The following is a 24,314-nucleotide window of genomic DNA, read 5'->3' as shown; positions in this document are numbered from 1 at the left end:
ACAGGAAGAGTTCAGGGATTTATAGAAAAGGTGTAGATACATAGGCTTACTGGCCGTATGAAGTCCAAACGAAAGAGTTCTGGGCCCCCTTCTCTTCTCCCTCTACACATCATCTCTAGGTTCTGTTATTCGCTCGCATAACTTCTCTTACCATGGTTATGCCGATGACACCCAGCTGGTCTTGACTTTTTCCCCCGGTGACACTCAAGTGGAGGCACGCATTGCTGAGTGCTTGGCTGACATCTCGAAATGGATGGTGACACACCACCTGAAGCTGAACCTGGATAAAACCGAGCTACTGTTCCTCCCGGGGAAGGGTTGCCCGTCAGGGTTGCCTGTCAGGACTGTGCACCGTGGTGCTCCCAGTGGGAAGGATTAACCTCCCTGTCTAATCATTGAGTTCACCTGTTTCCTAATATATATATATATATATATGTATATAGCTGTTAAATGTTAAATGTTTATACCTATATCTGTTCCCTTTTTTATTCTTTATATATATTTTTTCTTGTTTATTGTAAATGTGTGTATGTACATTGAGAGCGGAGTAGAAACCGGAGACAAATTCCATGTTTTTGCAAAGAGAATAAAACTCCTGAAACGCTTCTCCAGTCTCCTGCCTCTCACTTCTCTTTGGTCCTCACTGCATTCTTACAGTAACTTGAATTACATGACTTAGGAGCGTGAATAACGTTATTCCAAAGTACGAATTCAGGATGAGGAATTCTTCAAACTGAAATAGTGTTTAAACAATGTGGTACCAACCTTATTAATACTGGAGCAAAAATGAAGAAACTTCAGAACATTAAAGACATAATGCAAGAGCATGGAGTAAGTTCTTTGTAAACCGACAATGTTGTTTAACATGATGTCCTGATGATTTGCTACAGTAAGGACAAGCACATGTAGGTGAATCCTTCTGTATCCTGAGACACAAACACACACACATTTTCTTTTCAACTTCAGTGTGAAGAATGGCTCTGAATATTATGATGCCCATGAGCCTCAGCTGCCACTGCTGTTGAAGAAGCAGGTGAACGGCACAAATCAGAGCTGTAGCAAATTCATAATGATTTGTTTTTGTTGTAATTAAGAAACAAGGTGATCAGTCTGCAGCCATGTTAGCGGCTCTGTGATGCTGCACTTAGGCAGCTTTGAGCTAAATTCTAATATCAGGATGCTGACATGCTCACAATGCTGAGATGCTGATGTTTAGCAGAAATAACGTTTCCAATGTTCACCATCTTATTTTATTGTGTTAGCCTGCTAACATTTGCAAAATAGCACTTCCAGCATCGTACCGATGAGGATGAAGGTTAGGACAGTTTGAAGGTGTTTGATCATTAACCAAAGTATTAAACAAATAAAAGTTTTGACCTGATGATGGCGATAGAGGATAAATCTATCAAAACTCACCGTGAGAAGGATATGGATGGATGTCAAAACCAAATTTCCAATAGTTTCTGAGACATTTCAATCGAAACCACAAATGTCACGCTAGGAAAAAAATCAGTGGGATTATTTTTCATCCACTGAGCCACGTCACCAGTGGAGCTAAAACCACCAAATGTATACAAAACCGTAGCAGAAATGTATAGCTTTGAATGTATTAGTCCGATATAACAATATAATAAATGTCAGTCAGCTGCAGTGCTCTGGTTGTTACTTTAGATGTGTTCTCTTACATCCATCTGTAGACAATGGTTAGTCCTGCAGCGGACATCATAGCAACTTGGAAAATGAATTGATTGACTGAAGCAAATAACATTAAGTACATTTTATTTCCTCAGAAGAAATCATGATATAAATATTAAATAGTAAAACGATATTCAAGTTTCTGGAGAGCATGTATGATACATAAAGACTTTATTGAAGATGTAGATATAGAAAACTCCATAAATAAGACAACATTACATTTCTCAAACCACAATTATATGTCTTCAAATAATTGTACATTTGTTATATAGTATGCATGCTGAGTATAATGGATGAACAAACTAAAATCCTTAAATAAACAGTGGACATTGACTACATCAGGGGCAGAAGAGGTTACTCCTCCCCTTTTTTGAGAGGCAAAACAAAGATCAAAATACATTACAAAAGTAGTTAGTTGAAATAAACAATTACCAAATCCAAGTATAATCCACAGAAAAAATCCATTATCGAAATTCTGATTAGAATGCTTAAAACATGAAACCTGCAGGATAGAAAAGAAAGTAATTAAGGACTGAGGAGGACGGGCTCCTGCTGTCCTCCCTTAGGGCGGGACCTCTTCTAACAATTTAACGTAACATTTGTCATCCAAATCTGTGATTGGCCAAAACACATATACGTTACATCATACAGTAGAATATCAGAGAAGAAATTATGACATGCAAATTGTGAGCCGACGCACGGCAGGACAAGGTAGAGTGGGGTGGTGACGACGAGGCTTCTGTAATTTATCGATATTATGTTCATCTTTCTTCTTTCTGAATAATTTCTTCATCAAAGGTTTTTTTTATTTCATTTCTGATAATATAAAATTAACCAAACGTACTTTAAATGTTTTTTGAGTTCAGTGTGACCGCTGAAATCGAGAACTCTACCAATTCAGAGTGTCTGCCCAGTTTAAGATATCGATAATAATAACAGTAATCTGTTGATTGTGGCAGCTCTGTAATGAGAGCAATGAATGTACATGGTAATTGGAGCAATCGCTTAAAAACTCGACGAGCACTACTGGTCTTCTGGTTTGTTCCAAAGTATAAAGAGAACACTCAACAACACAATGACAGCTGTGACATAGAAGAAGAAGAAAACTATGTTGATTATTTTAACCACTCTGGTCCAGTAGCCGGGCTTCCCTTCTTCCTTCGTGCTGTTAAGAACCCGAGTCAGTGTTTTCTCCATCTCCTTCAGCTCATCTGAGATCTTCTCCAAAGCATTGAACTCCTCAGTCGGTTGGCTGCTGTTGTCCTGCAGAAGTGGTTTAGTAGATTATTAATGAGATTATGAACCAAAAAAGATTTCAAACGGCTTCATTTGATATTCTGTTTTTCTGTCCACTGTGATGCTATTAAAAGGGTTGGTTCATCCAAATTAGTCCTTCAAGAGTTGTTGTTTTGTTTTTCTAATTCAGGTGAACAGACCTTTTAAAATGCAACACAATCCTCACCTCTTTGGACAGTTGTTCAGACGGAGTTTCATCAACAGACACATTGCAGACAGAAGGAGTCTTGTTCTCCAACTCTGAAAGAATACGTTTGATTCAATGACAGTTGAGAATCTAGATTTGAATCAGAAGTTTGTAGAATTTTACACTGTACAACAGTTAGCTTTGCCAACTTTGTCTCCACAGTCCTCACTCAGGCTTTGGTCTTCATCTGCCTTACTGGCTTGGGATTCAGAGTCTTTCTCCAACAGACGCATCACCACAATTGTCTCCAGGAGGCTCACCATCATCAAACCAAAAATCCCAATGCAGAAGATGGCTAACGAGGGAAGGCAGCATCATTAATGTGGACAAATAACCACACATGCATCAGTACATGTGCTGTTCCTGCTCTTGTGAAGTGTAGGCAAGACTCTGACCTTCCTTACCTATAAGAGGAATCCTGTCTGAAGAGGCAGGCAGAATTTCATTGAGAATAAGCTGCATCACAGTGACGGCAAGCAGCACAGTGACCTTGAAGCTGAGCTTCTCGCTCCCAGTGTCTGAGATCAGGAAGGAAGACAAGTCCAGACACAAGAAGAAGAGGATCGGTACCAAGAAGTTGGCGACGTAGAGGGCAGACCGTCTCTTCATGGTGATCTGTGAAATGATGTTCAGAGGTCAGTCAATGTTGACTTTCGTCAAAGGCTAAACCCAATCAAATACAGGTACAACAAGGTAATCTGACCCAACCTGCCCATGTCTTCAACAGTGGAGCAAAAAGCACTCAAGTTGTTTATTAGATAAAAGTAGTAATGTAATCAGAAGAGTGGAAATATTCATTCAGATTTCTGCACAAGAAAACAAACAGGGAAATATACTTAAGTACCCAAAGTAAAAGTACTCATTGGGAAGATGAAGAGGTGAGAGGTCTGAAATGCATTTATAAAAAGAAATGTAAGAATCAGCGACTTTGAGAAAGAGCTACCTCTGCTGGAAGTGGACACCACGGCTCTCTAGGAGGGGAGTTGGGCTCAGCCTGAAGATGTGACATTGTGTTGCTGCCTTTTTGGAGCAATACCTGCAAGGCTGGATGTCAGGTGTACTGAAGATCTACGTTAGGGCCTGACTGTTGTATGGGCTTATGCACCAAACAGCTGTTTGGATTATCCAGGCTTCTTTGAGTCACTGGGTTGGATCCTGGAGAGGGTGCTATCTGAATCAAAACTTACTTAACTTACTTATGTACTTCTATTTATCTATCAGTCACTTTTTTTGTTTAATTTACCTATATTTTGGTCTTGACATTTATATGAAATGATCGTGAGGCGGCTATAGAACATTTGCTTTCCACCTCTGTGTGTGTCTGTATCCAGAGATACTTACCGTGTAAACCACCTGGTGTTGTTTGCCGAAATAATGTAAGACAGTTTGTTCACTGACAGACACTTTGATTCCATGCCACTCGGACTGGTTGATCCTATCGAGAGACCAATCAATGTTCCAATAGTTGTCAGGATCATTATGAAGCTCCATATCACGAGCTGAGTTGGGAGATTTAAAAAAACAACTGTAAGGTTTCCTTGCATGTTAACAAAGGATTGTATCATATGTGTGTTCAGGTGACAATAAACTGTAAAAGTCACTAAAGCACACACATTCAAACTCAAACAGACATAAGAACACATAAACAATGGAGAGGAATTAATACAGCTTTGAAGTGCTCACCAGAGTTGGACTTGAAAGTTAGTTTGCAGCTCTGAACGTCAAAGGGGAATTTGTAAACTTCCATCGCGCAGATGCTGACCACCACCATGTTTTTCTCAAGAAAGATCCCTCCGTCATACTGAAGGGAGAGATAAGGACTCTCATCAACCTTATTCTTCTCTATCCTGAATGAGAACAAACACAAATTATTTAACTGAATTTCACATAATGTATTATCTATAACACTATACAATATAACAAAAATGAACCACCAAACCATGTAAATGCAATATCACTGGTTCATCACTGCCTGGAGACATTTGTTGCATGTTATAACGGACAAAGTCCAAATGTCACCCATTGTTTCTTTTGACATAGAAAACACCATCTACACTTGTATAATCATATCACATGTCTACTTGTTCCCACATTTGTACAATGAAGCTCACACTGGTTAAAATATTTGGCAACACTTCACAATATAGCTTGCAAATGACTATGTAAATATTCTGTGCACTTGGGGAACCAATTCAATACCAGACATACTGGTAGGAAAGGGAAGACAGAAAGTAAAGAAGTAACAAGTTTGAAATTAGGAAGGACCTTGAAATAAATCAATTCAATACACTCAAGGTCGATCTGGTATGACCGGTACAGTATCTTATAGTGGCTAATGTTGATATAATGTAGAGGTTTATGACTCTTCTGTACTTGTACTACTGTTACAATAGGCTTTAACATTGAACATTTTTTACTTGTAGCCACGGTGGCTGCTGTTTACCAAACGTTACAACCACACTACTTTCCCTCATGACATACTTGGTTAGTTATGGTATAATTAATGAAAGGAGAGTAATGACAGTGGCGACAAAATAATTTCAATCCCAAACCACCTCAGAGTATCATCAGTAAGAGCTACCTGGTTTCACAGTACATATTGTGTTGTAGCTAACGTCAAAAGAAAACCTCAGTAGCTCCACTCAAATAATACTTTATATTCTTAGCTCTCAAACTAAATCAGTATCCCTAAACACAATGATATTCAACATAATAACTTCAACAATGTAATAAATTGTTTGACTAATGTTATGTTGTTAATGCACTATTGTACTTAAATACTGTGTATATATAGGACTATTCACCAATTCACTCACACAGTTAAAATACAATACATTTATGCGATAAACATTATTGTAAATAAATGAAAGATGTTTTTGCATTTGAATATGTGTGATTTCTCAACAATGATTTAAATATGTGGATTTGTGAGGATGAGAGGATGCACATTCAAACTTACATCTCTTCAATAATTATTCCTGGCGTCCACAATGCATTCAAAGAAAGAGAAACATTCGTAATACCACAGAAATCTTCACGATTCCAAGAAATGCTACGATCGTACCACCTCTACAGAGGAAAACAAGGGAAAGTGCATTGAAACAAAAGACATTTGAGTTTCCCAAAAAAAGTGAAAGGTGGGAATTAGTTCAATCAAAGTGTGCTTTCTTTGTTACGAGAGAACTCACCAAAAAAACCCAAATGTAGGAAAAATATTGCTGGTCCTTCTCGTTCTGTGAGAAAACAAATATGTGTTAAAAGATTTTCAGCCAAACATCCTGACAACTGTCAAGACGTCGAGGTACACAACTATAGATTTGTCTCAATAGTAGCAACATCACATAGTAGTCATCTCCAAGAACAACACTCAATTCAATTGTAGTTCAGAAACATCATGGATTGAAACACCAAGTCCTACTAATCAATATGAATTGTATTGACTGACTTAGTTTGGACATTCTTCACCTGCATTTGGATCACAAATCAGCATAACAACAGACAATCAGGTTATTAAATGGCTGACAGCAACCGTGGTTTTTAAAGAATATCTTGGACTTAGGGCAGAATGGAAGTATGAAGTAATATACAGTGCTATTGTGAAGTTAGTTGAATCTAGACAGCTCGGTTTACTTGTACTCTGTGTGATGCTATTAAATCTGTGTGAACTGAAGAAGGTCCAAACTCTTGTGTTCTGTGGGTGTTTGTTACTGAGTTCCTAATAGTGAGATCCTTTTTCTCATCACGAGTCAGATAGATCCAAGTTTGAACATAGCCAGCCGTAAGGTATTAAGGTTCAACAAAAGTCATAAGGTCAAAGGAGCTGATCATTGACAATGGAAAAAAACCCACTAAAAAATGCAGTTCATTCCCTAATTTGGCAACCACCAATTCTAGGAAAATTGTATGAAATTCTAATATTTGTGGGCAAAACCCCCCCAAAAATGTCCTTATCTCCTAACAAACAGACAAATCCTCCCCGGGAGAGTGAATTAAATAATAAATAAATAAGATAACTTAAAGCTCTAACCTCTTACTATGTTTAGAATGGCATAGAGCAGAATGTCCAGGATTACTGATGCATACTAATGTGAGGTAAAATTATGAAGTTCTTCATAAATGGCCACATGTTGATGCGTAAACACAGAAAATAATCACCTGATCGTTGGCCTATGGACTAACTTCCAGTAGATACAATTTGGTTTTGTAATATCCTGATACGTCACAGACAAACAGAATGGGAACTAATATAACTTCAACAATACAATTTAATCACAATTTTTAATCATAAGCAACAACTTACCACATCTAGAATGGCATAGAGCAGTACATTCAGGTATATTTCCGAGGGCCATGAATCGAGTACCCTCTTGGACTTGTCCCGGTTGAGTCTCAAGTACTCATAAAGATCCCGAATGGTGCACTCATCGTTGGAGGATATACCATCTATTGTGAAAACATCATGACATATATGAGAAAGTTTAGTCTTAATAGTAAAGAAATCAGGAAATATAATGTTCTTAATCTTAATTTCTTTAAATTATACCTTCAGATTGTTGATTTGTGTCAGCCATGTCTGTACCATTCACATCGTCCTCATGGTTCATTTGAAGATTTGGATGTTCTGAGGAATTGTTGGTACTTCCATCTGACAAAAAAGGTGTTCTGTTCATTCATGATTCAATTCCAGAAGTTTAAATTAACATTTAACAAAAACTCTCTCAGAACACGATAACCTTTTGTGTTGTTAGATTGCCTTTGCTAAAAGGTTTTGACTTATTTTTCCTTTGAATAAATAATATGATCAGTAAACCAAAAGTGATGAATACATATTTTTCCACTGAGCTCTGGTGAGTTTTCAGATATAAGTCTTTAAGATGTTTGCTTCTACCCTAAAAAAATGGAGCGGAGCGGGATTTTGTTAGTGGAGCTCACAGCCCTGTAAAACTACAATTAAACATTTTAACAGCAACGTTCAATAACAGTGTCCCCGTTATGCTGAATTATCCACTTACCACACTGAAAAGTTTTAGGAAATAGATGTTGCTTATAGTATTATTATTTTTAGTATTTTTATTAATTCTGTATCATAAACAAAAGTGTATTGGGGTGGCAAAAGATATTTCCCACCTGCATACATCATACAGAAATGTTACATCTTACCTGTGACGAGGAGCAGAAAGAAGAAACCTGCAATCATCATGACTGTGAGAGATCTGCTCAGTTGATGAGCCTCCTTGTCCTCTGTGTTGCCTGGAAATGTTTAATGCAGTAATAATACCCTCTCCTTTTATTGGAAGAGGGACGGGAACATTTTAAGGCCAACCCTTTGTTTTTGTATTTTTTATCTCAATCTAACAATAGCAACACACCTTATGCAATAAAAGCTCCCAGGAACAGCAAACATCCTCCACATTAGGCCGTCTGTTGAACGAACGAAGTTCAATTCAGGTGCTTTGTCTGAAAGAAATCGTATGTCATGTATAAACCAACAAACTACAGTTCATATTTATCTACAACTAATATACAACTAATCTCAGGTGTGACTGGTTACTGCTCCAAGCTCTCTAATCTCTTTGATAACATTTTTACTCTTTTACCACCAAACATTGTGCTCCTCACAATCACTGCTTATGATACATTTGTATAGTAGAGGGAGTCTCCAGAAAAATGCAACCATACCATGGGTTAATTTACCCATGAGCGATTGGTACAAAGAGCTGTAATAAATTCTGAATTTGTTTTTGCCATAATCAAAAAACAAGCGTCTCTGTGATGCTGTACTTAGGCACAGCGATGCTTTTTAGCTGAATGCTAACATGATTATGCCAACATGCTCACGACGACATTACTAACATGCTTTGTACAAAATTGAAAATGTAAAATTCAGCGGTGTGACTGAGTTTGATACTTTAGGTACATTTCGACTCAAACATCCATCATGAGACAGCGGTCACTCCCACAGTAGACATTACAGCTTAGAACATTAAGTAAAAATCACATACACTGTGATTCCACTTCATGAACACAGAGATTAAATGAAAAAGATGAAAATGAAAACATTTCATTTAAGTAGAACAGAAATTACGTCCTACCAATAGGTGGTTCTCACAAGTCACCAAAAAGATAGTGGTCTCCACAACTGACAAAAACACGAATGTTTGCGTTTGTTTCAGGAGACTTTGTTCTTTATTTGTACGATACAATGAGTCTAATATACGTTTTCAAAGTCAAGATTGTACATACAACAGATCACAGAACTGCTCTGTAAAATAAATAATGTATGTATGACATAATGTAGGCTGAAGCAAACGGCATAAACTACATTGTACTGCATTTCCTCAAAGGAAAACAGAGTGATCTTTAACTGTCCTGCAATCATTTAGACAACCTGTAACACATAAGATTGTGCATATTGCACGCTGGACACATGCAAATATCAAATGTTATATTAGTGTACTAAAATTTTACAACACAACCAGAGCTATCTATACTGTGTATATGTATTAAATGTTGATGTAACACACAGTTAAACATGCAAACAGTATTTGCAAAATACTGAACCACCAAGTACACATTTCTTCATCAGCTTTGCCAAAACAAGTGTGTGTAAGTAAGTGACCATCTTCCAGCAGATTAAGAAGTGGTAAAATAAAACCACCATCAGAACCAGCAGTTAGGATAGGTCGGTGTTTGTTGTGTGAAGGTTACAGACAGTGTTGACAATAATGCAACTGAATGCAATGAAAGTATTACCAATGTTGTCATTAGACTCTATGTTTGCAATGACTTGAAATAAATCAATATATAAAACATAAAATCTACTCTAAAATGTCACCAAGCTTCAGTTGTAGAAACAAACAGGTAGGGTGAGTCCATATCAAATGAACAGAAAAGTTTCCCATGTTGAAATACAGTATGTTGGGGAAGTGATGCGTTGAAGTTTCAATCTTATGTCAAAGAATAAAACATTTTCCGATTATTTTACTGCGGTTTCATTCAAAACCACAGCTAAACACATCCACATCTCCTCACGAACCTGCAGGAAGGTGCTGGATTTTGAATGAATGCAGCCAAAGGTACACTTCATCCTACTGTGGCCTGTCTGCTCTCTCTTTGTCTGTGACTTCGCTCGGTCACTGACAGTGAGATGGACTGACCGGGGAAACACATACACTGACGCACATAAAAGCACAGAGCAATGTGCAGTCCTCTGCAGCTCCCTCTCTAATATGTCGTCATATTCACTGAACTGTGCCCAGTTCTGTGCAATCCAATCACATCTAATTTTATTTGATTGAAATCCAAGGAACAACTTACAGAAACACTACTGTAAGATATTTTATTGAGTTTTCATTCAGCAAAATGCTGTGAGTGAATTAGAGTTCCCTCTGGTAAACATCATGTGGTGTGCATGTCTAGCTTTTATTGTGAAAAGTAAGAATGAAAGGAGTGGATCTGGTATGCGCTACCTTTGACAAAGTTGAAAGGATTCATTAATTTTGCCCTCTGGGTTCAGAAGAAGCAGCCTCTGTGTTGTTGTACATTATAGTGTATTATATGTCTGTTCCACACAAAGTGTTTGGTTGATTTCTTTATTTGCGGAGCAAAAAAACAACCTTGTTCAAAACAGAACAAACATTCGTCACTTGTTTGCCGTGTAATATTCGTGCAAAGGGAATGTATTCATGACCAAAACAACAGCTAAAGAAATATATTGATGTGCACACAAACAAAACCCACAATGTGTTAAGGCCTTTAGCTCAAAAAAGACAGGAGAAAAGAAGGAAATTAAATTTAGCTTTGGGTCAAAATAAAGAAAACCGTTTATCTCAATAATCTTTTTATTATGTAGAAATAACCACCTTTATGCATTGTTCCATTTAAAAAAGATAATAATCAAAAACAGACTGACCACTGTTATATAGAAAATAAAGAAATATTTGTTGACCTTTTTAGCCACTCTGGTCCAGTAGCCGGGCTTCTCCTCTTCCTTCCTGTTGTTGACGAGCAGTGACAGTGTTTTCTCCATCTCTCTCAGCTCATCTGAGAGCTTCTCCAAGGTATGGTACTCTTCTATCAGTTTGCTGCTATTGCCCTGCAAAAATGGTTCAGTAGACTGGTTTATACAAGTATGGAACATTATCAGCGGATATAGATTTGGCAATTTGTGTCCATTGTGTTTCAAATGAAACCTGATTCTCACCTCTTTGGCCACAGGCAGCAGTTCAGATGGAGTTTCACCAGCAGAGCCATCATAGATACATGCACATCGAGTCCATTCGTGCACCTCTGAAAGGACAGGTTTTTTCCCAAATTAAAATAATGTTAACAAGAATGTAGAAAGTAAGTAAAATGACTAAAAGTCACAATAATAACAGTAAAATAAAGAGAAGAACTGCTTCTATGCCTCTGGAATGGGTTCCACCAGCTTGTGTGTAAAGTCCTTCCTACAGTACCAGCATTGTTTGGTTATGTAATGGCAAAAATATATATTCGTATGAGATGTTTAGAAGCCTTTTACGGCTTAGAAGAGTTAGACATTTAGCTCTGTCCAAACATGGGTTAAGAACAGATAGTTTTGTGTAAACATGGTTTACGACCAGACCATATACTGAGTGTTACTGTTTTACTTTAGAGGGCCATAAAGACAGACACAGGAAGGTGAGCAAGGGTTCACACTGGGGGTTCTTCCTATTCTGGGGATGTTTAGGGTCACGTAAATGTATCTGGCAATGAGATCAAGGGAAAATGGAAGATTAGATAAGCCAGCGTAAGACATCCTTGACCTATCTAAAGGCGGAGACTGTTTCTGCTTTAGTATATAGTTTGTGAAGATTTGAACTGATGTTGAAGAATGCTTCCAACACACTTTGAGTGAAGAGCTGTGTTGAGTATGTTCCCTCTTTCAAGAGAATAAATGGAACAGGACAACTTTGAATGATTTGAAGACTTGTATTATTTTGATTTGCGAATAACACTCTCTTCTCCCGATTAACATTGAAATATTCTACAACAATTATTTACTCTAAAGTTACTGACCTGACGTTTTGTAATTTACGGTATTCAAATTGTTCCTAGTTTACATAATTATTAAAAAGGTTTTTCAAACAAGCGTTGGGTCAGAATGTCGACCATGTTCCATATTGGCGACCTCTTATATAAACCACAGTGTACGAGTCATAGTTTTGTCAGTTGAACTAGTCAGCTCTACAACAGTTCCACGTGGCAGATATTAGTTGTACAAATATTTTTTAAACATCTAATCTCTTAATAAGGACTAGTAACTACCAATGACTACATGTTTATTTTTAACTAGGTTAATTTTAAACCTTCAAACAGTTGGTGCAACTGGCTCCTGGTCTTACCTCCGTGGGAGTTTTGGAAATTGTTCTTTCCCTGTTTGTTACCGCTCTCACTCCGGCTTCGACCTTCATCTGCCTCGTTGTCTTTGGCTGCTTGGGAGTCTTTCTCCATCAGATGCATCACCAGTATTGTCTCCAGGAGGCTCAGCAGCATCAGAGCAAAAATCCCAATGCAGTAGAGCGCTGGGGAGGGAAGCAGCATCAACAACTACTCATTGACTCAGTGCAATCAAAGGAATGACTATGAGCTTCTTTACCTATAAGAGGAATTCTGTTTGAAGTGGCAGGCAGAATTTCATTCAGAATAAGTTGTAACACTGTGACAGCAAGCAGCACGGTGACCTTGAAGCTGAGCTTCTCGCCCCCACGGTCTGAGATCAGAAAGGAGGCCAAGTCCAGACACAAGAAGAACAGGACGGGTGTCAAGAAGTTGACAATGTACAGGATAGACCGCCTCTTCATGGTGATCTGTGAAAAGATGTTTGTGTCAGATAGTTCAGATTTTTATACTTTTGCACATCTGGGAAAGGCAGCTTGAAATACTATGTAGTACCAGGTTTACAAAATTAAGGTAAGGATATAAATAAGGAAAGAAATAAATTGAAATATCCACAACTATCTAAATCTGTACTTAAATACGTTCTACCCATCTAAATCTAGCTATACCTACAGTGTAAATAATCATGTCTTGGCCGACCATATCACTGGCGTTGTTGGCGGTAACTGTCATGTTGATGAACAGCCATTCGTACTGAGTCCGCATCAGCTCACGAGACCACTCTGTGGCCTCTGAAGAGTTGTCGCTGGGCTGGAGTCGAATGTCTCTTGCTGAGGTGGGAGAGAAAAGAGCTGTAATGTTTTAGTTGAGATAACAAGGAAGGATTGGATGATAAGTGGTGAAATCTGGTGGTCTGTTGTGGACACAGTGAGCTGGTGCAAGTTTGATTCATAGCCTAAAGCCAGTAGGTGCAAAACCAGGACGTACAACACAAGTCACGTCATCATATCGAAGAGAAGACAGAAGCATGCGCTAGAAAGCCGTTTGGTTTACAGTTCCAAGTCTGAGGCTCTTTTTGTGACGGGTGGCAGGTTGCTGTTTGACTGACTGAGTGTAGAATAGAATGGGAAGTTGCGTGTATTTTTTGGGCCAATGCAATCCATTGTCACAGTTCAGCTCCACACCCTCCTCACTCTACTTGTCAGTCACTCCCTCCTCATCAGTCTAAACTCCCTTCACCTGTTCACTCACCTGCCTCTGATCATTAATCAAGCCACTATTTAGACTCCTGCCTCCCAGACACACACTGCCAGATTGTTCTTCGGTTTGCCATGCCAGAATCTCCAGCACTCTCTCCCGGACTGATCTCCTGTTACCGACCCTGCCTGTCCCTGTTCTACCTGCCTTGCCTGACTACCGGTATACCCACCAGCCTTCTGATCCTGACACTGTTTAACTCAGCCTGCTGTTTCTGGAAGTTTGAAATAAAAAGCCAAAGTTCCCTGGAATCGTGTGTGTTGCATTTGGGTCCATATGCAACCGGTGACACCATTGCTGGAAGCCCCTGCAGTAAGGTGTCATAAAAGTTCAACAGATCAGACTGGTCGCATCCAGCATTTGTAGTTATCCCTACAAAGATCATTATGCGCAACAAACATCTTTCAGCCAGGAGAACACTGTTTGTTCCCCAAGTGAAACGAGAAGTAAATGTTGATTTATTTGTTCCGTAACGGCACTTCCATTGGTTTTTTAACCCAAGCGACTATCTTTTCCTAAACCTAACTAAGAATTTCCGTTTCCTGTGAAAATGTAAGTTTATTTTGAAAAGACTGTACTCTTGTAACTCAACGACACCACAGGATATGACATTGTCAAAGCTGCAGAGAGAAAAAACACGCAGCTGAATTTTGACTTGTTTTTACGACTTATTTCCAACAATAATATACCTCACTTCTGCACTGACTCAACCAGTTATATTTATTAAAATATATCGATGCATTTTCGTCTTGATGCCGTCACACACCAGTTATTTTATGCATCAACCTCCAACATTAGTTCCCACTCACTTTATGCACCAAATTGTCATTAACGTCTCATTAAACTCGTGTAAACACAAACATTCTCACCAGTGTGTATGACAGACTTGAAGGAGAGGTTACATCTCTGTATGTCGAAGGGAAATTTGTAAATATGCATCCTGCAGGTGCTGACCAGCACCTGGTCGTTATGGACTTCAACATCACCTTTATCATTGATGGTGAGATAAGGACTCGGAGGGGCTTTGTCCTTCTCCGTCCTTTAGGAGAACACACAGACGCATGCGAACACATAAACACACATGATGGCAATTTCTTCAGGACGCTTTAAAAGCTACAGATGCACTGATATCGGTCAAATACCAGTGCTCTGTTTTTTCCCCCAAATTCAAACACTGTATGCCTCACTATGGGGAACTCACTGAAATAATGTCTATGCACGGTAACGTGATTCAATTTAGCTCGTAGCTTAAAACTAAGTTGGCACCTTAATGTGACTGAATGTAGCTAATAGTGTAAACATTCAATTTCGTGATAACATTGACAAAGAATCTATTTAATGTGGACCGGTCACGTTGCTGATACCTGATCAGAGTAGTTTATCGGCATGGATTAGATTAAAAACCTTATACTTTAAATTGCATTTCACAGGTATTCTGTACTACAAAGCTAAATCTACCAAATGTTGAAAATAATAATAAAAAAAAAAAATTTAAATCCTTGTTGGTGTTTGGTTAAATATACATAATTAATGAACTTTTTAATAGCCACCCATGACACTTATTCGCCAACCTTTACTTTGTGATATAGTGCTTTGATGGAATTCAAAATATGTGTTGATTGTTAAATTAAGATGATTACAAAAAAGAAAACGAGTATACCACAGAAGCCGAGAACGACCAAGTTAATTATTTTGTGATCTTGACAAAACAAGCCTTTTTTATACCGTTATCAGACTTCAGTCAATGTTGAACACAGGCTGTAAATAGCAGGTGGTGTTCATTTCCCTCCACTTCCAGCTACGGTGACTACTTATCGAGAAATTTACTTGGTTTTCTCATGGTAACGGGTTGATGATTTAGTTGTCTCGAGATAACTGCATTATATATGTAAGTTATAGATTTTTCGTGCCAAGTGAAATTAGTCAATACCAGTACGTGAGATGCACTTTTCCATCCAATGCTGTTCTCTACTATTCTCCAGTCTAATGTCATTACTTATAGAAGAGGAAGCAACAAGGTGACATCATTATTAAAAGAGTCAGCCATATCTGAAACACAACCATGTGGAAAACGTGATGTAAATACTGCATGCGTTTTTTATATATATTAATATGAGGAATGTCTCTTCATCAGTCCACGCATACCGGATATAGTCATCAGTGAACCGGAAGCTTGAGTCACATCCTTTAATTAATATGTAAACCTTTCCACCACAGACAAGTGTAAATAAATGTTTTGCAATATTTCAATTTTATAGTTTTCATTTTCGTGCATAAAAAAAGGTGCCTGGAAACTTAATACATACAGAAATGTTAAAATGTTGGTACTGTCATGAGCATATGTGGATCTGTTAAAAACAACAAAGCGCTCTTAAAATTAATACAAGTGAGGAAAATTTAGAAATGTGATAGGGATGTTCTTTTTCTTAATTTTGCACTTACACTAGAATATGATTTAGATGTGTTGTTCAACTTACATCTCTTCAATAGTGAGATCCGGCTTCCAGAGAATTTCAACAGGAAGAGAAACATTATTGATTCCACAAAACTCATTTGGATCCCAGGAAATGTATTCGTTGTGCCACCTCTACAGAGGAAAACAAATCAAAAACAGGAACATGAAGAGAAAGTGAGAAAAAGAGACACAATACATCTAAACAGCTCTGACAAAAAAACAACAAAAATATACCATTTAAAGAAAAACATGTCCTTGCAAAGGTTCAGCCTCTACTGACAGAACTCACCATGACAGTCCAAACATAAGGGATGAATTTCTGGTCTTTTTCAACCTGTAAACAAAAAACGTGTGAGAATTTGTCCAGCCAGAGCAAGACTTCATACAAGACCAAAACATCTCTCAGGGAGCTCATACCAGCACAGAGGTCTCACAATGCTCTGCATTAATAAATTAGAATGTTTGTTTCCTAAACTTCACGTTTCTGTAGTTACTGCTGCCTTTTTAGTTCAATATAAGTGAAACACAATCGATAGTACGTCTCATTTGAAATTCTGCCCAATGTGCTCAAGGGTTATGACAATTTGCAGCTGAAAGAAATAACGAAAGTTGACTTGGTCTATTCTAACTAATAGTAATTATCATTAGACATTTTGAGAGATAAAGCTTCAATCACTTACCACATCTAGAATGGCGTATAGCACAACTTCCAGCAATACCAATGTGGGGCGCTTGTAGTTTTTAACTGGGCGGGTCATTGAATACAACTCGTTGTTTTGGGTCAGCTTCAGGTGATTTAAAACATCCTGATAACTGCAGTGACGCTCAGAGTAAACCCCATCTACAGCAGAAACATCAGACATTATTCTCCATGACAGAAGGAAACATACTCCTATAAAACATCTTTTAGATTCTTATGTTTGGCTGGCTTGGAAATTTATTGCATGTCCTTTAATTGCATATAATTTAGAAGAAATGACAAACATTAGTCTCTGTGGGTAGCCATGCATCGCTTCTGAATCTATCAGCAAACCATGAAAAACACGAGCTCAGAAATATCTGAAGTAACATTCAGTGCTTGCGGTCGCTGAAAGGCCATTTTGAGATGGGCGTTGGCAGAACTGTGGGGGTTTGATCTCATCAGTCCACTAATGATTTTCAAATGTGAGCATTATTGTGATTTGTGCCATTTGTCGCCCAAATGAGCGTTGTTCAAATCAAAGTACAATTTCTATATTAAATCCTGGTTTAAAAACGTGATTATGTTAGCAAACGTTTGTTAGTTTCTTTTAGTGTTCCTATAATAAGCTAATTAAATAAAAGTTATTCAAAACTTAAGTACATTTTTAATATAGCGTTCTTTTGCCTGGTTTTTATTTGAAATGTTACACTCTGGCTTTACTCTGGAATTCACATTTGCCAACAAGAAATACTTCAGACTGGAAGCATTGTTTCTTCATTCCTTCATATAAACATCTGCCAATTACAAAAACAACTGAAAGTCATAATAGCTTTCCAAGCTTTTTAATATTTTCAAAGTTTAAAAAGACAAAGATTTGAAATGAGTTTAGCCTTTATCCAACCTGTAGGAGATGCCAGACATTGTCCAAGCTTACCTGTGAGGAAGAGCAGAAAGAGGAAACCAGTAAGCATCATGACTGCAACACCTGTGAGAATCCAAAGTCAGTGGGACGTCTGTACAGTTACTGTATCCCCGTCCTCGCAGTGTTGTCTGGAAATGTCACCAAGTCTATTGCAGGAATAAAACCACTGTCTGTTACTGGAAGAACACCGGGCCAACTGAATCACTGATCAATTCTGTGTTCTTTTTAATAACGTCATTAGTCTGAAAGCCAGACTGCGGTCACTCCCACAGTGGTCATTACATCATGATTCAGTGGTCTTTTAGGGGAATAAGAGGCTTGGAGGCCCCTGGTGGAGACAAAATGGGCTGTAATTATGTTTAATGGTAAAAAATAAGTACAAATACCGCAACTAATAAACATTTTGCACACACATCCAGGCAAAAAATAGATTGTCAGTAAAACCAGAGATATGTTGTTATAACATGTTTTATATTGTTTAACATATTATTGATGTAGATTATCTTCCTATTTGATGATTAATTACACTAAATGTCTGTCATCACACTCTTTGACACAACTTAGGTCTAATATATACGTTATCTTATGTATACATCACATATTCTAGTTGGTATATATGTGTAGTTACTTCTAAACTAGAGATTGAGACTATAAACTCATGTTTACTGAGGTAATAAATCAAGTGAGAATTAGGGTCATTTTCTCATAGACTTCCATACAATCTCACTTCTTTTTTCAGCCAGAGGAGTCGCCCCCTGATGGCCATTAGAAAGAATGCAAGTTTAAGACATTTCAGCATTGGCTTCACATTTCAGACCCAGGAGGTGCCGCCTGGGCTGGAGGGAATTGCTGGATGTGAGAGTGAGGTGAAGGGGACAGGTGGTATAAAAGTCAGGAGATCACGCCCATTTGCTTCTAGATTTTTTAAGTTTTTGATTGTGTCCAAATTCTTTTTTTCGCTGCATTTTCCATACAGTTTGGCTGTAGCCGTCCCTCAAAGTCTGCTAAAATGTTGTGGTCAGGGCTTATATTACATAAAAGGTCATATCTCCTGAACGTGTTGTGGTATTGCAACAGCATTTGGTGGAAATGTGTAGATATGATGCCTTAGCAAGTATGACAAATGATGTGCCACTTGGCCAATATGTAGCGCTGTAGCAGCATTATCCAACTAAAAAATCAAGGAATCCGTGTGTTCTAAAAACGACAATACTGTTCAACGATATGTTCCGTTAATTCGCCAATTTATAATCCAGGAGCACAAATTAAGAAACACAAGAACATGAATTAAGTACTTTGGAAAAAATTGTGAAACTAAATTGTTAGTTTTACAGTTAATTTGTACAACTGCAATTCGAGATCACAAATTAAAGTAACCCCCAAGCACAAATTTGTAAGTCATAATGTGACAGTATTTAATGTTCTGTTAAATTGTGCGCACAACCTACCAGTTCTGAGTCTTTTTAAAACTATTAAAAATTATTCTACAACACACAATAAATAAAGACGGGGGATGAGTCCAGAAGTGATCGTACCTTGGGAGGACATGAACAGATTCTGACGGGATTAATCCTTTTGTATCCTGAGACATGAACAAACACAAAATCTTTTCATGTTATGTTTGCAGAACATTGAAACGACACGCTATTTCACATTAATCATGAACTGAATGAATAGATGATGGACCTCATCCTGTCACCACCTCAGGATATTGTTTGCTTATTATTTCTCTTAACAATAGTATAAAGACTGTTGTGTGTACTTTAAAAAACGTGAGCACACATTGAAGTTATTAATCTTCTAAACAAATACAAGGCATGTAGCACCAGTACATATTAAGGTATTTAATTAATGTTGGATAGCTAGCTCGGGAAACTCTACCGCTCCTAGCCAAGAAATAGTCTGGCACGACACCAGCCATAAAGCCACAGCTCATTTTCTTTATACTCACAAATTAAACAAATGGTATAGAACATGTAAATGAGCTGCTGGTAGGTGGATTTAGTTTTGCTTCAGGCAGAGCCAGGCCAATATCTCCTGAACGTGTTGTGCTATTGCAACAGCATTTGGTGGAAATGTGTAGATATGATGCCTTAGCAAGTATGACAAATGATGTGCCACTTGGCCAATATGTAGCGCTGTAGCAGCATCATCCAACTACAAATCAAGGAATCTGTGTGTTCTTTGCATCTCGAGAAGGACAACTGTTACGCGGCCAATGACAGGTTTAAACCCACAGTGTCCATCTGGTGTCCATCAAAAAATGGTCAATATTGTTTACATTACACTCTATTCGAGAGACAAAGTCGACACTGTGTGAGCATGAATTTGAAATTCCAGAGTAAAAAATGAATAACTGCAGAACACAGACTTCAAGAACTTGAAGTTTTTTTGTAAAAACGACAATACTGTTCAACGAACTGTTCCGTTAATTCGCCAATTTATAATCCAAAAGCACAAATTAAGAAACACAAGAACATGAATTAAGTACTTTGGAAAAAATTGTGAAGTTAGTTTTACAGTTAATTTGTACAACTGCAATTCGAGATCACAAATTAAAAGTAACCCCAAGCACATAGTTTTATTCTTGATTAATAAGCTTGTCTATTATGTGTTTCATGATTGTGTTTTCATACTTTATAAATGATGGATTCTCCATTTGTAAATGAAGTATCATATATATTACAAACCAATTAAGGAGTTGTAGATGATTATTAAGATAATTTATAAAGTGTAAGTAAATGATTAAGAACATATTTAGATGTACATTATTCATCCATTTCTATATATATAATGATTTGGATATGCAGTAATGGTTAGGGACTATGTTAATGTATGCTTTATAAACGTATTACTGCAATTTATGGTTAATTCATGATTAATTAAGGTAGTTACTACTCGTTAGTAAAGTGTTTTGCGTGACCTCATCTAAAGTGGGGACTATCTATGCTTTAGAAAGCATTTATTTATTTTTTTGCCGGGGGATTTGCAGGCCGAGTTGAGTTTGACATCCCTGGATTAGTCAAATAAAAGTTTTGACCTGATGATGGCGGTAGAGGATAAGTCTATCACAACTCAACCTGAGAAAGACATGGATGGATGTCAAAACTAAATTTCCAATAGTTTTTCAGACATTTCAATCGAAAAAAGTCAGTGGATCACTAAGTCATTAGGATTATTTTTCATCCACTGAGCCACGTCACCAGTTGAGCTAAAGCCACCAAATGTATACAAAAATGTAGCAGAAATGTATAGCTTTGAATTTATTAGCCCGATATAACAGTATAATATTAGAAAATGAATGTCAGTCAGCTGAGGTGCTCCGGTTGTTACTTTAGATGTGTTCCCTTACATCCATCTGTAGACAATGTAGTCCTGCAGCGGACATCATAGCAACTTGGAAAAATAATTGATTGACTGAAGCAAATAATATTAACTACATTTTATTTCCTCAGAAAAAAACACATCATGATATCAATATTAAAATTATCTTCATGTTGAGAGCATGTATGATACATAAAGACTTTATTGAAGATGTAGATATAGAAAACTCCATAAATAAGACAACATTACATTTCTCAAACCATAAAAGATTAAACACATTTACATGTCTTCAAATAATTGTACATTTGTTATATAGTATGCATGCTGAGTATAATGGATTAACAAACTAAAATCCTTAAATAAACAGTGGGCATTGACTACATCAGGGGCAGAAGAGGTTACTCCTCCCCTTTTTGAGAGGCAAGAAAGAATCAAAATAAATTTAAAAAAGTAGTTAGGGATTACCAAATCCCAGTATAATCCACACAAAAAATCCATTATTGAAATTCTGATTAGAATGCTTAAACCATGACACCTGCAGGATAGAAAAGAAAGTGGTTAAGGACAGAGGAGGACGGGCTCCTGCTGTCTCCCTTAGGGCGGGACCTCTTCTAACAATTTAATGTAATATTTGTCATGCAAATCTGTGATTGGCCAAAACACGTATACGTTACATCATACAGTAGAATATCAGAAAATAAATTATGACATGCAAGTTATGAGCCGACACACGGCAGGACAAGATGGAGAGGGTGGTGAGGATGAGAGTTCTGTAATTTATCGATACCATGTTAACATACTTTCTGAAAAATGGTACATCAAAGGTTTTTTTAATTTTATTTCTGATGATATATAATTAACGCAACATAATTCAAATAATTTTTTAGTTCAGTGTGACCGCTCAAATCGAGTAGACTACCAATTCAGAGTGTCTACCCAGCTTAAGATATTGATAATAATAATAGTAATCTGTTGATTGTGGCAGCTCTGCAATGAATCCATGGTAATTGGAGCAATCACTTAACAACTCGACGAGCACTACTGGTCTTCTGGTTTGTTCCATAGTATAAAGAGAACACTCAAAAACACACTGACAGCCGTGACGTAGAAGAAGAAGAAAACTATGTTGACTATTTTAGCCACTCTGGTCCAGTAGCCGGGCTTCCCTTCTTCCTTCTTGCTGTTAAGAACCTGAGTCAGTGTTTTCTCCATCTCCTTCAGCTCATCTGAGATCTTTTCCAAAGCATTGAACTCCTCAGTCAGTTGGCTGCTGTTGTCCTGCAGAAGTGGTTTAGTAGATTGGTAATTAATGAGATTATGGACCATAAAAGATTGCAAACTGCTACATTTGATATTCTGTTTTTCTTTCAACTGTGATGCAATTAAAAGGGTTGGTTTCTTTGTTTTGCTTTTTAATTTAGGTGAACAGATCTTTTAAAATGCAACACAATCCTCACCTCTTTGGACAGTTGTTCAGACGGAGTTTCATCAACAGACACATTGCAGACAGAAGGAGTCTTGTTCTCCAACTCTGAAAGAATACGTTTGATTCAATGACAGTAGAGAATGTAGATTTGAAGCAGAAGTTTGTAGAACGTATGCTTAATCTCACCTGTACAACAGTTAGCTTTGTCTCCACAGTCCTCACTCAGGCTTTGGTCTTCATCTGCCTTACTGGCTTGGGATTCAGAGTCTTTCTCCAACAGACGCATCACCACAATTGTCTCCAGGAGGCTCACCATCATCAAACCAAAAATCCCAATGCAGTAGATGGCTAACGAGGGAAGGCAGCATCATTAATGTGGACAAATAACCACACATGCATCAGTACATCAGCTGTTCCGGCTCTTTTAAAGTGTAGGCCAATTAAAGGCAAGACTCTGACCTTCCTTACCTATAAGAGGAATCCTGTCTGAAGAGGCAGGCAGAATTTCATTGAGAATAAGCTGCATCACAGTGACGGCAAGCAGCACGGTGACCTTGAAGCTGAGTTTCTCCCCCCCAGTGTCTGAGATCAGGAAGGAGGACAAGTCCAGACACAAGAAGAAGAGGATCGGTACCAAGAAGTTGGCGACGTAGAGGGCAGACCGCCTCTTCATGGTGATCTGTGAAATGATGTTCAGAGGTCAGTCAATGTTGACATTCGTCAAAGGCTAAACCCAATCAAATACAGGTACAACAAGGTAATCTGACCCAACCTGCCCATGTCTTCAACAGTGGAGCAAAAAGCACTCAAGTTGTTTATTAGGTAAAAGTAATGTGAGACGAGGAGCGATTTAGTCCAGATAATAATGCTGAAGGTTTATCTTAAGACGAGCCATTTTACTGTGTAGACGGTAATGACAGCATAAGAGTGAAGGAGTGAAGGAGATAGTGGATTGACCTGAGGATCGACTTCTATGTGATTCATTGGATGTAATGCCCTGGTCATAAAATTAGGTGTTAGATGCACCATATGAAAACAATTAACAAAAAAACCAAAAACAAAGTGACTATACTTAAAGGATAGAGGGCTCTCTGTGGCTCTTAAGAATGCCAAGGGTTAGCCTAAAGTGCAGATCAATAGACACACAGACCAGGAGAGGTCGCTGCACTGAAACAGGTCATGGAATGCAAACTGCAGGTGTGAGTCGGGAGACGGAGTGAGAAGAAGGGCCGTCTAACTGACGCCAGCAGAGTGGTTGTCTGATATACGACTTCATGACAGGTTTTCTCCTGGGAACCTGCGATAGACACGTGCCTCTCCGTACTGACACACACACACACAAGCCTACATAAGACATACTCGAACTTGTTAAACACCTTTAACACATTTATGTTAATTTACTATAATCACTTTGTCTTAGGAATGTGACGCTACCTCGAAGGACTGTAGAGCCGACAAACCTCGCTAAAGGAGTACATATATTTCAAAGTTACTCTGATATTTACTCTATGCTTAGCAAGATTGTAGTAATACAATAATCTATATTCCTGACCATATATCTATGAGTTGTTATAATATTATTTCTCACGGTTTGATGTTTTGTATCAGGGTATGATGTTCTATATATCATTTACTCATGTAACCTGATGAAAACCTACAATGATGTATTAAACGAAATGAGGTATAATAGTGTGACCAGTGAGAAGTGGT

The 24,314-nt window shown here is 37.8% G+C and overlaps 2 protein-coding genes across 2 annotated transcripts in view; both read right to left on the bottom strand.

Moving 5' to 3' along the window:
• Nucleotides 1-9,557: 9,557 nt before the first annotated feature.
• LOC306713283 (5-hydroxytryptamine receptor 3A-like) lies at nucleotides 9,558-17,903 on the bottom strand (the record flags this gene model as incomplete). Its single annotated transcript, XM_079182936.1, is given in 12 exon segments — nucleotides 9,558-9,566; nucleotides 11,127-11,273; nucleotides 11,382-11,467; nucleotides 12,544-12,723; nucleotides 12,798-13,045; nucleotides 13,047-13,060; nucleotides 13,187-13,368; nucleotides 14,665-14,834; nucleotides 16,273-16,382; nucleotides 16,540-16,584; nucleotides 16,931-17,091; nucleotides 17,867-17,903. Coding segments are annotated over 12 exon segments (1,389 nt in total).
• Nucleotides 17,904-22,200: 4,297 nt separating this feature from the next.
• The window catches only part of LOC306713551 (5-hydroxytryptamine receptor 3A-like), a 4,820-nt gene continuing 2,706 nt past the window's right edge, over nucleotides 22,201-24,314 (bottom strand). Inside the window, exons 3-6 of the mRNA XM_079183289.1 lie at nucleotides 23,073-23,283; nucleotides 22,791-22,952; nucleotides 22,636-22,709; nucleotides 22,201-22,456 (exon numbers count right to left, since the gene is read on the bottom strand). Coding sequence (XP_079039415.1) covers nucleotides 22,217-22,456; nucleotides 22,636-22,709; nucleotides 22,791-22,952; nucleotides 23,073-23,283 — 687 coding nt within the window. The 3' untranslated portion in view covers nucleotides 22,201-22,216. The remainder of the gene's footprint in view (nucleotides 22,457-22,635; nucleotides 22,710-22,790; nucleotides 22,953-23,072; nucleotides 23,284-24,314) is intronic.

Source organism: Pholis gunnellus (genome assembly GCF_910591455.1).
Source record: "Pholis gunnellus genome assembly, chromosome: 21".
Lineage (NCBI taxonomy): Eukaryota > Metazoa > Chordata > Actinopteri > Perciformes > Pholidae > Pholis > Pholis gunnellus.
Note: the sequence above shows the minus strand (reverse complement) of the source record. Positions and strands in the feature narration are given on the sequence as shown.